Below are 16,724 nucleotides of genomic sequence, written 5' to 3'. Positions count from 1 at the left end.
GTCATTTGATTGAACTTCTATAATTACAGAGTTGTAAACAAACAAACATACAAACAAAAAACCACCCCCAGAATGCATGAATGTTTTACTATCATTATTCTTATCCATGCCAATTACACTTCCATGAAATCGGCTTTCACTAGTTGCTAAGTATAGACAGTGTCACTTACGATATACACAAGACGGAGTTCTGGTGACCTGTGGCCATTTCACTTTTGGTGATGTGTGTACCAGAACACAGTACAAATGTGTTCAATGCACATGGCTCCTTACAGCAGAAGACTGGTTACTTAGTGTCATTATCACATATGTAGACGAATGATCTCTTCATCGTAAAGTGGGTAAGACAGAGCAATGGCATTTATCAAAATCGGGAATGAGTTTTAGGAGCATAAACTGGATCAAAAAAAAAAAAAAAAAACCTGAGAAGACAATTAAAACCAAGCAGTAAGATTTTTATGTCTTCACGTACAGTTAAAACAAGACAGAGGGGAAATGAGAGCTAGTCATTTAGGGTAAGAAACCTTTTCTGATGGGAAGCAGTGGGCTGTGGGGGTGGGGCTGAAATCACACAGGTGTATAGCAACTCCTATGGAGACCTGGGTTGAACTGTGGCTTCACAGCATGGGCCAGTATTGATTCTGTGCCCGAGCTGTGTTCCATAATTAACCTGACCCAGGGCTTATGGTGTGCTTCAAGCCCGGAACCAGGTTTAATGAAGCTCAGCAAGCAGGCTGCGGCCCCGAGTCAGCGTTTCTGTCTGCACAGTAAGTGGCCCTCTGTGCTCCTGTGCTGGCATCAACATTATTTTGCTGAAATTATCTCTGTGTGACAATCGGTCATTTATTATAATCTGACTCGATTCACATGGCTGCATTAAAGCACGTCAACCTTTTAAATTAATCTCATAACATCAGTTTCCCTCTTTAATCTCTTTTTCCCCCCATAAAAAGTCAAATGTACAAAAGTGAAGGAAGCTGTAGAGGGCTGGTAGGCACTCACGTCAGCAGTGACATGGGCCAACTCATGCTTCTTCCTAAAGCAGACATGTCACCGTGTGATTTTATTTGTAAACGTTTTAACAGGCATCTCTAAATGGCAGGAGCCGTCCTTTACATCCACAGATAATACCATTATCGAGTTAAAATAAGTCATCTCTTTTCCCGGTTTATTGTGTCTGTGTGTGAGTGTGGGTGCATGTGTGCCATGGGACAACCCCCCCCTCCAGGTGGAGGGGTAGATGACAGCTTTCAGGAGTCAGTTCTTTCTCCATGCTTTGGTCAGACCAGATCTTTCCTGCTGTTTCCATCACCCTGGCACACCCAGGCTAACTGGCCAGTGAGTTCCTTCTCCGTACGTTTCTTATCTCTGCCTCCCATCTCTCTGTAGGCTGATTACAGATGTGGATTACCACGTCTTGATTTTAAGTGGGTTCTGAGACTTGACCTCCAGTCAGGCTTGTAAGGAGAGGTAAGCAGTTTTATCTGCTGAGCCCTGGGTCCCAAATTAGGACTTTTTTGTTTGTTCGTTTTTGTTTTGTTTTGTTTTAATTGCAAGGCTAGGATCCCATTTCATTTCTTATACCAACCAGTGAACCCCCTCCCACCATTTCTCTCATCCCACTTTACCCCCACCCTCATCTGCTTAAATCTAGATTCAAATGAAACCCATTCCTTTCTCCTGTGTTACAAGACATGTTATGTCTCTGCTAACAGGCCGTCCTCCGTTCCTTCTTCTCCCCTGTATGCTTTCCTCTGCATATCACCTTTGGTTGTGCATGAGCAGCTGGGTTTCCTGCCTCTGGGAGCTGGGTCTGTGTTCCTGAAATGTCACACCCTCCTGTTTTCTGGAAACTGAGAGTGACTTTAAGACTGAAGTCCACAAACTCCGGCCCACACAGCCCTGGCTTCCTGAGTGGCTTCGTTCCACACACAGTTGCACTTGGTCCATGGTGTTTCTTTGCTACAGGAACAGAGCTGGGTAGCTGCGACAGAGCTTGCCTGGACCACAAAACCCCAGAGAGTCGCCATCTAGCCCTTTGCTGGAAAAGTCAGTTGATACCTTGGCTAGCAGCATGGTCAGGTTGAGGCTTGTGGTTTGGGGGTACTCCTGGTTGTGTGTCTTCCTCATGCTGTCTGTAGTTAGTGAACACCCCAACTCAGGAGTTCTTCGGATTAATGGAATAACGACACTTTATCCCTGATGAAGTATTTACTAGAATATCCTGCTATGGAAACTCAGCATTTCCCTAGCCTTCCCTTTTGTAATCCATTGCTTCTAAAATGTCCAGTTTCCCCAGGGCACAGTTTGAGATTTTGAATAATGCTGAGATTACTCCACAAAATTTCCAATTTTTTTTTGAAAGGTAAGGAAGTGAAACAACTTCTTTCTGTTTGTTAAATTTGTATACTCCCAGGTGGCCACAGAGACCAGAGCCGTCATCGCCTGGATGGAGAAGATCCCGTTTGTGCTGGGAGGCAACCTACAGGGGGGTGAGCTGGTCGTGGCATACCCCTATGACATGGTGCGGTCCCTGTGGAAGACTCAGGAGCACACCCCAACACCCGATGATCATGTATTCCGCTGGCTGGCATACTCCTATGCCTCCACTCACCGCCTCATGACAGATGCCAGGAGGCGAGTGTGCCACACGGAAGATTTTCAGAAGGAGGAGGGCACCGTCAATGGGGCTTCCTGGCACACAGTGGCTGGAAGTATGTTTTCGATCTATCTGCCAGTCTAACATAATGTTCCCAAGGACTATGGATGATGCACTAGTTACGTTTCCTGTTGCTGTGACAAAACACCTGACAAGAGCAATTCATGGCATGCACATGCATGTGTGGCTGTGCATGTACATAGTCTGGAAGTAGAGAGAGATGGATACTGATACTCAGTCACTTTTTTTTGCTTATTGTTCAGTCCAGTAACTCAGCCTATCACATGGTAGTATCCACAGTTGGGTTTTCTCATCCTAATTAACACAGCCTAGCTAACCCATCACAGTCATATGCAGGGGTGTGTCTCTTAGGAGGATTGTAGGTCCTGTCAAGTTGTCAGTATCAATAATCATAGATTCTAGTCCAGAGTTAACCCCAGGTCTCTCTGCCGTATGTCCCCTTTCCATTAGTCAGCATTTTCTAAAAAGAACAGAACTAATAGGCTGAATATATATGTCTGAGTAGGACTTTCTCCTGACAGAAAGGCATGGGGAATTCCCAGAGAGCTGCTGGTCTTCAGTCTGTGTTGGAATCCTGAGTACCAGAAAAAGATATTTCAATGACAGGACAGATGCACTTGCCAGTAAGAGTAAGGCAAGCAGGCAAAGAGTAAAAAGCTTTCTTCTTCCGTCTCCCTTCGTGTGGGCTACCGTCAGAAGCTGTGGCCCAGATTACATCTTCTCACCTCCAAAGATCCAGTCAAGAAAATCCCTCACAGGTGTGCCCAGTTGTATAATTCCAGACATAGTAAAGTTCACAAAGGATAGCCATCAAACCCCTTCTTGTCATTATGGTCAATATGATGGTCAGCAGTGGCTTCCCAAACATTGGCCTCAGCACTCCCCATGTCCTTTAACCATCTTACTGCATTCTCAGAGGTAGGTGGGGCTTACTCATTTATGTGAATGAGAGGGCCTGGAGATGGCTGGAACTCTACCCTATCAAGAAACTGGTAGGGCTGGAACTTGTTAGGTCTTGCCCTTAGCCACCTAGACACTCAACATTTCACAGAACTGTGCATGGGAGAAAGTAGCAGGGCATGTTGGTATCAAAGTTAGGGCTCTTTGCTTAGAACCACGATCTAGGGGATGTCTTAGATCGTGAGTCTGTATCCTGGCTCAGGCATGATGTGACTGAGTTTCTGTGTCCTGAGATCTCCCTGTGATGAAAATAGCTACATAGATCTGCTGTCCATGGGCTAGCTACCCAGTGTCACCAGTGCCATATGTCAAAGCCAGCTGTGTATAGACTACCACATGGGCCTGGAGAGGCTTTTCTGAGAGACGTCCAATCACTTGGCAGCAACCAGAGAGCCCCATGGTTTACATGCCAAGATTTGCAAGGGCTGAGAATAGCATGATGTCTAAGGTCATCTGCAGGGGTTGAAAGTCCCAGAAAAAATACAAAAATACAAATCCCCCCTCTTTTTTTCTTGATAGTGAGATGACTTTCAAGGCAATAATGGAATTGAAAAATCTTTCATGTCTAATAGTTCAACTTTGGCTTTATCATGAGATAATGTATGACCCTGGATAATTTTTCTCTGAAGCTCTACACTTTTCTATTAGAAAAACTGAGCTTAAAAATGTGGTGGTGGTGGTGTTTCCCTCTAGGATATGTTAGGATCAAAGAGAGAGTGTATGGGGATGCAATTCATGTCTGGCTGATCAGAAACACTCAGCCTAAGGTTCCATCCCCAATGACTCCCCTTTAGCAGGCATGCCTAGCATGTAATGTTAGATGTAACTGTCAATTTGACACAACCTAGAATCGTCTTGGAGGAGAGCAATGCCCTAAGATTTCTCTCTATATTGGTTTGGCCTGTGGGATGGATGTGGGAAAGACACAGTCCACTGTGGGCAGCACCATTCCCTAGGTAGATGTCTCTGAACTAAATAAAAATGGAGAAATTGATCTGAGCATAGCCAAGCAAGTAATATGCATGCAAATGCATTTATTTCTCTTTGTTCTCAACTGTGGATATGACTAGTCACTCCAAGCTCCCTGCTGTGTTAGACTGTGACCTGAAATTGTAAGCCTTCTCAGTTGCTTTTTTGTTGGAATATTTTACCATAGCAACTTCAAAGGAAACTAGGAGACTCTGATTTCATGAGCCTATTCTATTCTCTGTTCCACTATACTAGTTAATTTTGATAGTATACTTTCCTTTTTTTTTTTTTCTTTTTGGTTTTTTTCAAAACATGGTTTCTCTGTATAGCCTTGGCTGTCCTGGAACTCACTTTGTAGACCAGGTTGATCTCAAACTCAGAAATCTGCCTGGCTCTGCCTCCTGAGTGCTGGGATTAAAGGCATGTGCCACCACGCCTTGCTGATAGTATACTTTTCTATAAATCAGTCTTCATATACTTTTCTATAAATCAGTCTTCATATACTTTTCAAGTATGTTCCTCTCTTGGAAAAGGAAAAGACAAAACAGAAATATTTGTTCCCATAGTCACATTAAAACTTACCAGAATGGACACCATTTTTGTCTTGGCAACAATCCAAATGAAGATATTTTCTCTGTTTTTGCACTATATAAATTCAACATTTGCACTATACAAATTACAATGCACTATAAAAATTACAAAATAAGCACTGGTTTGCAGGGACCTAAAAACATACCTACAAAAATATCTGAGTAAAATCAATCAATCAATCTATCTATTTATTTTTTGCTGCTGTGACTACATTGTGAACAGACACTGTTGAGTCTGACAGTATCAGGACAACAATGTCATGGAAAGCAGGCTGCCGCAGACTGCCACATGCTGATGCAGGCAGCACTGAATGCTTCCACCCTCCCAGTTCTGCTTGCCCTTACTTCGGGGACTTTATGGCAAAGCAGCGTAGCAGCTTGATCCTTTCCATCATTCTTCTATGATGGATTCTGCAGATTCCTTCCTTTGTAGATTCATGAAATCTGCTCTCTAATTCCTTCTCCCCTCCCCAGTCCTTCTGCTCTGTGTTGTCACCCATTATCCTGCCCTGAAGGTAGCAGTAAGTGTGGGGGAAGTGGTTACCAGTAAGGCTTTGGATATTTCACAGTGTCCAGCATGGGCGGCCTGTGCTTCTGAACTCCGAAATAACTATCTCCTTGGCGGCAGACCCGCACTGGCAATCACAGGAGGGTAGGTGAGGTGGGCAGTAGGAATGATTTGGGGCACAGAGAGATTTGCAAAGGATGTCTCTTGCCAGGCCTCAAGGTTTGGAAGAGCTGTGAGGCTGTGTAGCAGATCCTGATCCACAGGTACTTCAGACAGGAAGTCACCTTCCATGCTCAAAACCCTTCTGCCTGAGCTCTGAGCAAGGTCTCACTTGAAGGGCAGAGTGTCAGCAACAGAAATGGATGGGCCCAGCTGCTCCAGGCTGAAGGTTCTCAGCATTTTGTCAGCATGTCTCAGGGTTTCTCTGCTTGAAATGTGCTTCTTGAAAAAAGAAAGATAGAAAAGGGAGAGGGGAGGGGAAGAAGAAAAGAAAAGAAGGAAGGGAAGGAGGAAGAAAGAAAGAAAGAAAGAAAGAGAGAGAGAAAGAGAAAGAAAGAAACCCACTCCAGAATTTTAATTATCACAATTATTTCAGTACTTTCAGGGCCTAAGAATGTGAGGCTGATGACATGGTTTTTTTGTTAGTTAGTTAGTTTGTTTGTTTTAAAGATTTATTTTATTTATATGAGTACACTGTAGCTATCTTCAGACATACCAGGAGACGTCATCAGATCCCATTACAGATGGTTGTGAGCCACTATGTGGTTGCTGGGAATCGTACTCAGGACTTCTGGAAGTGCAGTCAGTGCTCTTAACTGCTGAGCCATCTCGCCAGCCAGGTGATGACATGTTTATGCTCAAAGGAGGCCCATCCCTCCTAAGGGTCAAGACCTGGCCTGAGCAGTTACTTTGTTGCCATAGGCCCCAGATGCCCTCAGTATCTCACTGTAGGCTGATAGATAGATAAATCAAGATAGATGAATACAGAGTTTGCCTGCCCTTGCAAAGCGTTCATGTTCCCTGAATACAATCTCATCGTGTCCCCTTTGTTCCTGTTTTACTCTTCCTTGCTTGCTTTATCCTGAGAGGTCACAGTTGCTGAAATTCAACTGTCTGGAGTCTGGAATCAAATGGAGAGAGCTAAGCTGCTAAAGGTTTGGCACTGTATTTAGGATGGGACAGTGGGTTGACACTCCAAAATCTGGCTTTACAACGAAAGACCCTTTGTGAGAGGGCCCTTGGAGAGCATGCTTTCCTCTGTCCACACAGAGCCTCGTGTTTCAAGCTTGCACCTTCTTCTGGCCTCCAGGGAGCAGGTAGGGGTCCTTAGAAGATCTCCTCCACCGAGCAGTACTTGCTCTGCTGTCGGAGAGCACAGCTTGCTGCACATTCTGTTCAGAGGTAGAAATGTCGAGGGGAAGCTCATTAGTAGAGAGGGACTCAGTGCTGAGCATGGATCATGACTTGAGTCCAATCTCTGGCACCCCCACTCCCACCCCAAGAGGTGTGCTACTTGATGCCATGCGACACTCATGATAGTAATCATTCCTTTTACAAATACTGGGTAGTGTGATGACTTGAGAAAGACCTCCCAAACAACATGTCTGTTTTATAACTCCTTTGCACCTGTAATTGTTACTTTCCTGGGAAGACAGTCTTTGGAGATGTAATTAAGGGCTTGGAGAAGCTACTTCTCTGTCACTGGATGTGTGCTTCATTAGTGAGACATGTCCTTAAATGAACCCAAAGAGGAAAAAGCAACTACAGAAGGTTGAGCAGAGTCAAGTGATTGACATAAGAAATGCCTAGGCCAGCAGAAGCCAGGCTGGCAAGGAGGGTACTCCCACAAGGGTCTACAGGGAGCACAGGCACCCGAGGACTTCTAGCCTCTCAGCTAGTGGCAATGAGTGCTTTAAGCCATGATGCGGTCATTCGTAACAGTAGCTCCCCGGAAGCTCACATGGGACAGCCATATTCCAGCCTGGCTGCTTCCCATCTGCACATCAGGATGCAGGTCTGTTGCTTTGGGACTCACTGGGTGGGTGTGGCTATCCAAGCAGCTGCAAAGCAACCATACACAGGGTCTAGACTCCCATCTAGACCAGGATCACTTGAAGAAGCACAAATCTTGGATGGAATTCCCACTGATCACTTGTCTTATTTGTGAGGCTGAGCTATGGCTGAGTTTGTGAGGACAATGTAGTGACCTGCAGGACACAACTTAGGGGCATGCCCAGAAGAGGCAGGGGAAGAAAGAGACACAGAGAAGACCATGCAGACAGGACAGAGGTTGGCTATCTTAATGAATTGAAACAGGGAACTAACTATTCAGGCTCTCATCTGAGACCCACACAGCTGCCAAACACAGTGAATTAAACGCTTAATCCATTGTGGTTATTAACAACGGCTTTCTAGGCGCATTTGTTTCCCTCTGTTTATAGCAGATTCTTTCTGCTTCCCTGTTCATCTGAAGAACTCCAAATGTTCTCGAACATTCTTTCCCACTCCCCTTGCCACTTGAGGCATAAATCAGCTAAAATGTCTGGTTGGCTTGACAGGTCTAAATGATTTCAGCTACCTCCATACGAACTGCTTTGAGCTGTCCATCTACGTGGGCTGTGATAAATACCCACACGAGAGCGAGCTGCCCGAGGAATGGGAGAATAACCGGGAGTCTCTGATTGTGTTCATGGAACAGGTATGCTGGACGTGTGGCTGGGAGGAGGGGAACTAGCTAAGGAATAGGTTGTGGGTATGAACATGACAGCCATGGGAGAGTCGGATGAAGCCTGTAGCCGGTGCTGGGGCACACCAGCTTCCTGGTGCAGTGGCTGCACCTCTGCCGGATGACTGTGGTTGGCACCTGGATCTTATGCCAAGTCAGCCCTGCAAGGGTTTCCAGAAGGACTCTTGGTACAGAGAGTAGGAGCCAGTTTCTTTCTGTCAGGAAGCCATGAGTCTGAAACCTCAGGGGAACAGCTCATTTTCCTTTGCAGAGGGAAAGGAGAGAAAGTCTTGATTGTAGAAATTGGGCAAATTTGAAGCTATGGTCTGAGTTTGCCAAAACTGCCTCTGTAGATAACATGTCCAGACTATCATGGAGAAGGTGCTGAGCCATCATGGATTGTCATATTACCCTAAAGACAGGGAGACTGAGGTACAGTGTCTGGCTGCTCTGTGCTATATGACATGGTTAGTTAATAGATGGACTCAATACAAAGCGATTATTTTTTTGATGGCCTCTGGTTCCCTTGCTTCTACCACCTATGTTATTAAGTCTATGGAACACAGAAAAATCCAAATAAGCACGCCTGATAAAAATTAAGTTACATTTTAAACTGGTGGTGCAAACCTTTAATCCCAGCACATGGGAGGCAGAAGTAGAAGGGTGTTCAGTTCAAGGCCAGCTGAGTCTCTACAGCAAATTCCAGGTCAGCGGGGACTACACAATGAGACACTGTCTCAAGTTAAATAAAAATAAAATTACCAAAAGTTAAATTCTGGTTTCCAGAGAATTTTGCTTTATTTTTCGATGCCAGGGAGGGAACCCAGGGCCACGTGTATGTTAGACTGGCATTCTTTCCCTGCACCACATCCCTTGGCCTAGTGGGTGGATTTTAATGAAACTCTCAGACCCTAATGTTTTCACCTGGAAGTTTTTAATTGCAACGGGAAACCTTCTGGATCATGGGCCACAAAACATTCTACCAAGTCCATGCAGAGCCAGGCGTATATTGAGCTAGGCACGGTACTTTGTATGTTCGTGGTGAGGGCTGAGCTGATGTTACCTGCCCTGACTCCTTGCTTGTGCCACTGGGGTCCAGAGCTGGCTGGTGACTCGCTGGGTCTCATGTTTGCTGCAGGTTCATCGAGGCATCAAAGGCATAGTGAGAGATTTACAAGGGAAAGGGATTCCGAATGCCATCATCTCTGTGGAAGGTGTTAACCATGACATACGGACAGGTATTTGTGAAATGTATATAAACTGTTTCAGTAAGAAAAACCTGCTCCTTGCTGCTTGGGTTTCAGTCATTGATTGGAGTTTTAGAAACTCATTCACTGTGGGGCCAGTGACACAGTTGATTAGCATGGGGTATTCATATAGAAACTTCTTATTTAGGACTGAATCAGCAGCTACTCTCTCCAACTTCCCGAGACCCCTGCAATTGGAGTTTTTCAGCCTGACTTTTTAGCTTTTCTTTACCCCTTCCCTGGGACACTTTAGAGCAATTATCAAAACTCCCTCTGCAGTGGAAGCTTTTGAGATGTGAGGGGTTGTTGTATGGCATCCATGTTCTTTTCCTTCACCATTGAGCCTTTGACTCTTTCTACCACTGTCTTAGATGTTACAGCCACTGTCCATAAGGTTTCACTAAGTATTGCATGGAAGTTTGTACCTATAGCTCCTTGTGAACATGCCTGTATTCATTCGTTCATCGATCGATCGATCGATCCATCCATCCATCCATCCATCCATTCATCTATCCATCCATCCATCCATCCATCCATCCATCCATCAACTCAATAGATCTGGACCAAGCCCTCGTAATTTGCCAGAGACGGAACAAGATGCTAGTGATCTGCATGAATGAGATGGGGCCATTCATTCTATGCAGGATCTGTGTTTTAAATAGTACTTCTTAAAGGAACCCTGACCATTCCACACACTCTTTAGTGCCTGGTGGGCAATGGAGGAAAACACTGGGGCTCTGCACAGTGGGAGGTAAAAAGGCCCCGGGGCCCTATAAGCCTAGATGAGAATGCTTTGCCTAATGGGCTCTGACTTTCAAGTCCTGTAATCAAGCCGGCAGTTTGGATGAGCTAATGGCAAATGCATCTCATACCTTCTACTTCCTCCTATAAATAATTTCCCAGCATGCGCTCTGAGAAGATGCTTCCCACATCTCACACACACACACACAGCTCTTTATGAGCATCTTCCGCTCTCACCAGAAGTACAGAATTTGTCTTGATTTTCATCTGAGGCTTATATGATCCGACAAGTTTCATTTCAGTGAAAGTTTGTATAACGTAAACAGAGGCATTAAACAGAATCCCACAGAGAGGGAGCTAGAAAGATTATTTATAAAAGCGCATTGGGGTTAGGATTTCACATGCTGTCCATTGCTTAGAAGACACCAATTTGAGCTGCTAATGAATGAGCAATCACTGGGCTTGGGGTACCCTTTTCATTCCAAAAGTGACAAGCAGTGTCCACAGTGTTAACCTTGCATGGTGGCTGCATGGAGTGTTTATCCCAGAACACTAGCTCAATTGTTCAGTGAGACAGAACTCAATATGAGACTTCCTCTATATCCTCTAGTTCACGGTTCTAGGGTAAATGTCATCAGGGAAGAAGAAGAAGAAGAAGAAGAGCCCTACATATGAGGCAGGAAAACATTGTCCACAGTCTTCTGAGAGACCTGCTAGGTACAGGGGAACACTAAGCAGATCCATGTTTCAGAACTGGAAACTTCCATATGACAGAGCCAACATCTCTTGCTCCGACTCTGTGAAGCAAATGTGGTCTCCATCGTTTTCTTCTTCCTTTTGTTTGGTTTATTGAGCACTGACTGTGAGCCCAGAACTCCTGCTGCAAACAACAAAGATGTCCCTGGCTACTAAGTGTGCTTTCTGATGGAGGACACCTACAGTGAATTGTTAGGGAAAATAAAAATATTACAGATGGCAACCAGGGCCAGGAACGGAATGCATCAGGTAGATACAGAGACAGGCCAAAAAGGCAAGGTGGGGTTCCCTCACTAAGGAATGAATACAGGCTTAAAGAGCAAAGGTGCCATGCCAAAGAGAGAGGACAGAATCACAAAGCATCAGTTCAGAGTCAGGAAAAGGGGGCAGAGATGGATAAAGCACTTGTCATAAAACATGAAGACCAGAGTGTACATCCCCAGCACCCATGTACGTACTGGGCTAGTTTAGCAGCGTCTCCTATCCTCCTAAGGCTTAGGAATGAGACGGAATACGGAATACCTGGGTAAGCTCACTAGCAAACTAGGCACATTGGTGAGCTCCAGTGGCAGCAAGAGACCGAGACTCAGTAAACAAGCCCCTTCCCGGTGAAACATTAAAGCAGCAGCCAAAGAGAAAAACTGCCTTCCAGTGTGCTGTAAGCACTTGATCACGGGCGCTTAGGTCCAGCTCTGATGGGAGGGACTGGGACTGCTTGTGCTAGAAAGAATCTGTTTTGAGGTCCCCTGCTTTCTTTTCCTAGCCAGCGATGGGGATTACTGGCGCCTACTGAACCCTGGCGAATATGTGGTCACAGCCAAGGCGGAAGGCTTTATCACCTCCACCAAGAACTGCATGGTTGGCTATGACATGGGAGCTACTCGGTGTGACTTCACCCTCACAAAGACCAACCTGGCTAGGATAAGAGAAATTATGGAGACATTTGGGAAGCAGCCTGTCAGCCTACCCTCCAGGCGCCTGAAGCTGCGGGGACGGAAAAGGCGGCAGCGTGGGTGACCCTGTCGGACACTTGAGACATACCCCAGACTGTGCAAATAAAAATCCACTCCAGTAGTAACTCTGTAGCAGGCTCTCCCTGTTGTTTTGACTGTAATTCAAGAGACACTCAGGAGCATGCTTGCATGGCTTGGCTGGTCCCAAAGGGGAGGGCTGGTGGCTCAGGGTGTTTTTGTTTTTCCTTTGTTCTCATTTATCCAAATACCTTGGACAGAGCAGCAGAGAAAGGCCGGTGGCAGTGAGGGAATTCAGTCAGTCAGTCTGAGAATCTGAAAAGGGTGCTTGACCACTGGCTGTCCAGGAAGGGAAATCAGGCCTTTCCCATTTGCGTGACATCCAAGCTCGCCAGTGCATTTGCAAGTGGCACAGTTGACATTGCAACACCCGGGGAATCCTTTGCCCCAGATGTTATCATTTGAGATGCTCTTATGCAGCCTAAGAAAATCCATCCTCTCTGGCCCCAGGGGACAATCCAAGCTGCTATGTACACACTCTGCATTCTATTGACAATAGAGGCATTTATTACCAAGTGTGCATCGCTGAGTCCTAAGGCAGCTCTGTTCCTTTTCCTAACAAAGCTTGTCTTCCTAAGAGCAGACAGAAGTGGGGAGTACCCAAGAGTGAGTGCTGGGCAGAAGACCTTGCGGGGGGGGGNGGGGGGGGTGGAGCTTGTTACCCCAGAAAGCCCCTAAACCCTTTGCTGCTCCATTAGCCCTGGGGTGGGGAGAGCCAGACTTGTTAGGAGGCCAGAGCAGTCAGTCAGGGCATCTTGGAAAAGATCTTGAAGGAAGCAAACCCAGAGTTCCTTTTGGTCCAGGATGAGAGAGCTCCAAGTTGGCTCCAGTCAGGAAGGGAGGAAAGGCTTCCGGTCAAGCTTCATCTGATGATAAAGAAAGCAGTCTTAGGATTACCTGGGACACATCAGCCTGGGGGAGGTGGTTGAGTCATTGTGTAGGGAATAGTGTGTCTCATCTCTGTTCATCCTGCTGCCTTGTTGACCTGGAGAGAATGAAACAAACGAACAAATAAATAAAGCAAATGGTAAGATCCTCTCATGTGGTTTTCCAAGCAAGTATGGAGCACCTAATATCTCTGTGACTATAGCCATTAGGGTTGGACTCTGGGCTCTTTCAGCTCCACCCATCTGGGCTCTGCTACTCATCCTCAATACTCCAGGTAAAAAGACAGATAATGGTGAAAAGCAAAGAGAGGAAGAAGTATTTGATATGGCCACGCTGGAGAGAAGGACACACCAAGAATCCTGTGGCCCTCCCCACAGGCCATCTCTGCATCTGTTTGAATAGAGGGCAGCAGGCAGGCACAGAGAGTCAGGGCAAGGTGTGGCCCTGTCCAGCACTGACGCATCACCTCTGATCTAGTGTGTAATGAAAGGTGGCCAGAAATGTGTGAAATCTCTTTCTGGAAGAAGTTCCTTGTCTGACTCATTCTAGCAAGAGGTTCCTGGGGAGACCTCAGTACCTTGGGGACCATTATGTCAACAATTCACCAAGGGAAGGGGCACATTCCTGCCAGAAAGGTTGCCCTCTCCCTCTCTGGGTGTGGTCACCTTAGAGGAGGTACCTGTTCAGAATGGACTCCCTGAACCTCTCTGTAAGTCAGAGTTCCAGGTGATGACAGCTGTGTGTCCTCTGCTCCTTCCTGGGAGAGAGAGATGCTTAGACACACTGGAGATGTCGATGAATGTCTTCATACAAATATGCTCACCAGTATTTTGGCGGTCAGCATGGGGTTGGGGCAGAAAGCTTTGCTCATAAAGGTCAGACTGTCGATATCTCATGGTTAACAAACTGTAACTGTCCATGTTGAGACAGCTCAGGCCAGGCAGTATTCACACAAGTGGATGGGCAAAGCTGTGGTTCAGAAAACTACCTAAACAGGTAGGTAGCTGAATATGGCCTTCAGGTTGGGACATAGTTATTTTCTATGGTAAGCCCGTATTCTCCAATAGAACTTTCTGGACTGGTGGGAATAACTTATTCTGTGTCGTTGAATTTAGTGATCACTAGCCTCTGTGTAGCTGGTGAAGCAATTTATAGGTGCAATTAATTGAAATTTGACATCTAACAGTTATTGGTGACTGGGGCTGTCACTAAAGCCCATCACAGAAAGCCTCACAGCATCAGATATGGTAGGCAGTATTACAAAGCATCTAAAGTTCTGGGCTGTCTTTGTAGTTCTGAGGGTAGAAAGTTGCATATCTGCTCAGGAGACTTTAGACTTGTTGGGTACCTTGACCTGGAAGCCAGGTTTCTACATTTCAAGCCACAGCTCTCCACTGTTCAGCTCTGAAGTCTATAGGCTGCACTGCCCCAGATTCATGCACTTGTCAGCCCACTCCCTCATGTCTCAGAAGAGTGTGGTGCAGGGCTGAGCCTATGACAGGTTCCGCCTTTCCAACTCTGCTCTGTAGGAGGCCCGTATCTTTGGGATCATCATGCACAAGTGGGCTTTTGTCAACCCTGAAGCTCAGAATCTTACCCTTGACTCAGCTTCTCAGTGTGTTAGTCCTTGCTTCAGACAGAATTAGCTCCTGGATCTTGCCTAAGGTCTTACATGGACCTCTGTATACACATCTCTTCCCATTGCTGAAAACCTCCTGATATCTTTCCAGGCCTGTCTCAAATGGCCACCTCCTCCAGGAGACTCCTCCTTCTCTCCCTCAGTCTTCCTGTCTGGGAGTCAACAATCTATCTCATACTCTTAAGTCCTTCAGAAGGGTGCTGACAGCACAGAAGGAGCTCTGACCTCAGAGCCAGCAGGTCTAACTTCCCATTGTCCTCCTTGGTACCCATTGTCATTGGCCCCACACTAGCACATGCTCAGTGGTCACGTGGAATTGGGCTAGTCCTTGCCACGTGCCAAGTCTTGTTTTTCAGTTAGCAAGTTAAGAAGATGTGATTTCAGAAAATTAAAATTGGTCACTTGGTTTTATTCAATGCCTTTATACCTCCTCAAGGGTCTTCACTCATGGACTGGCAAGATGGCACAGCCAGTGAAGGTGCCTGCTGCCAAGCCTGAGGACATGAGTTTAATTCCAGGGGCCCGAGGGTGGAAGGAGAGACCTGATTCTTGCTAGTTGCCTTCTGACCTCCACAAGCATGCTGTGGTATGGGCATGCACACACACACACACACACACACACACACACACACACACACACACGGAAGTGCTTGAATGTTAGTCATGGAGCTGCCATGGAATCTGCAGTTCTATTCCTGTGTGTGCCTGATGGAACTGAAAGCATGCTGACACAAAGCCTGATGGTGAATATTCACAGCAGTGTGATTCCAAAGGGGAGGGGAAGGGGAGACAACAAATGCTCTTAGTGGTGAAGGAAAACACAAAGCGTAATCTAACCACAGTGGGATGCACGCGGTGATGACGGGACGGGAGATGAGCTGACACCTTTCAGTGTATCCAGCTGACATCATCACGGAAATGTCATGCTAGTGAGAGAAACAGATCACCAGAGGCCCCATGTTGCCTGATTCTCTTTCAATGAAGTGTTACAGGGAGACAAGTGGTTACCTAGTGCTGAGGGACAGGGGAACTGAGTTGGGCACAAGCTAGGAAGGCTGTGTGTGTCTTTGGGAGATATACATTCCAAAAGTGATTGTGGTGATTAAAAATAATTTTTATAATTTAATTATAAAACTGAATGTTTATAATTTAAATCAGTGATTCATACAGATTACATCTCAATAAAGCTTTAGAATAGATGGTTGTGGTGGTGACTAATACCAACTGTCACCTTGAGAGGATCCGGAATCAACTAAGAGACAAGCCTCCACATAGGTCCAGGAGAGTATTTACAAAAAGGATTAACTGTGGATAAAGACTCCCTCTAAGAGTGGACTGCACCTTCTGATGGAGGCTCAATCATAAGAGACCCAAGGAGAGACCTGGTGAGCACGTTTGGGGCCTCTGTGGCTGCTGCTGTTGTCCCCTGTTGATATCAGACTCGAGCTTCTTTGGCTTTCCAGCGTAGACTGAAAATCAGCCACTGTCCATGAGCCCTCCAGGCTGGAAGCACTAGATCAGGACTACAGCACATCCAGCTGTGTGGGCTGAGTTGATACCCGGTTCTCAGCTTCTCTGGTCAAGTGGCTATTGCTGGACCATCTGGGCCTTATCATGTAAGCAAATCAGGGAGTCCTTCCCTCCTCTTCTTCCTCCTCCTCCTCTCCCTTCTCTGTCTCCTCCTCTTCCTCTCCCTCCTCCTCTTCCTCCTCCACAGTTTTTGAGCATTCTATCAGTTCTGCTCCTCTAGGGCACCTTATCTAATGCAAGGGTCAGACCTGCCATGCATGCCAAGCAAAAGACTGTGCTTTACCTTTAAATGCCTTTAAATGCATAATCATTTTAACAGGGATTCCTTAGTAAAACCAAACATAGTCCTCCTGTGTTCAAACAACTACAGAGTCACACCAAGCCGGAGGGCTCAGGAGAGGCCCTGGAATCTGGAATACAAATCCAAGACGAACACACTTTACTGTGTAAGCTGGTCCCT

The 16,724-nt window shown here is 46.1% G+C and overlaps 1 protein-coding gene across 1 annotated transcript in view; it reads left to right on the top strand.

Annotated features, from left to right (window-relative positions):
- Cpxm2 (carboxypeptidase X, M14 family member 2) overlaps window positions 1-12,254 on the top strand; it is a 106,630-nt gene extending 94,376 nt beyond the window's left edge. Inside the window, exons 11-14 of the mRNA XM_021198676.1 lie at window positions 2,417-2,714; window positions 8,266-8,405; window positions 9,571-9,670; window positions 11,940-12,254. Coding sequence (XP_021054335.1) covers window positions 2,417-2,714; window positions 8,266-8,405; window positions 9,571-9,670; window positions 11,940-12,193 — 792 coding nt within the window. The 3' untranslated portion in view covers window positions 12,194-12,254. The remainder of the gene's footprint in view (window positions 1-2,416; window positions 2,715-8,265; window positions 8,406-9,570; window positions 9,671-11,939) is intronic.
- Window positions 12,255-16,724: the final 4,470 nt, after the last annotated feature.

This window comes from Mus pahari, chromosome 1, assembly GCF_900095145.1.
Source record: "Mus pahari chromosome 1, PAHARI_EIJ_v1.1, whole genome shotgun sequence".
NCBI lineage: Eukaryota > Metazoa > Chordata > Mammalia > Rodentia > Muridae > Mus > Mus pahari.
Note: the sequence above shows the minus strand (reverse complement) of the source record. Positions and strands in the feature narration are given on the sequence as shown.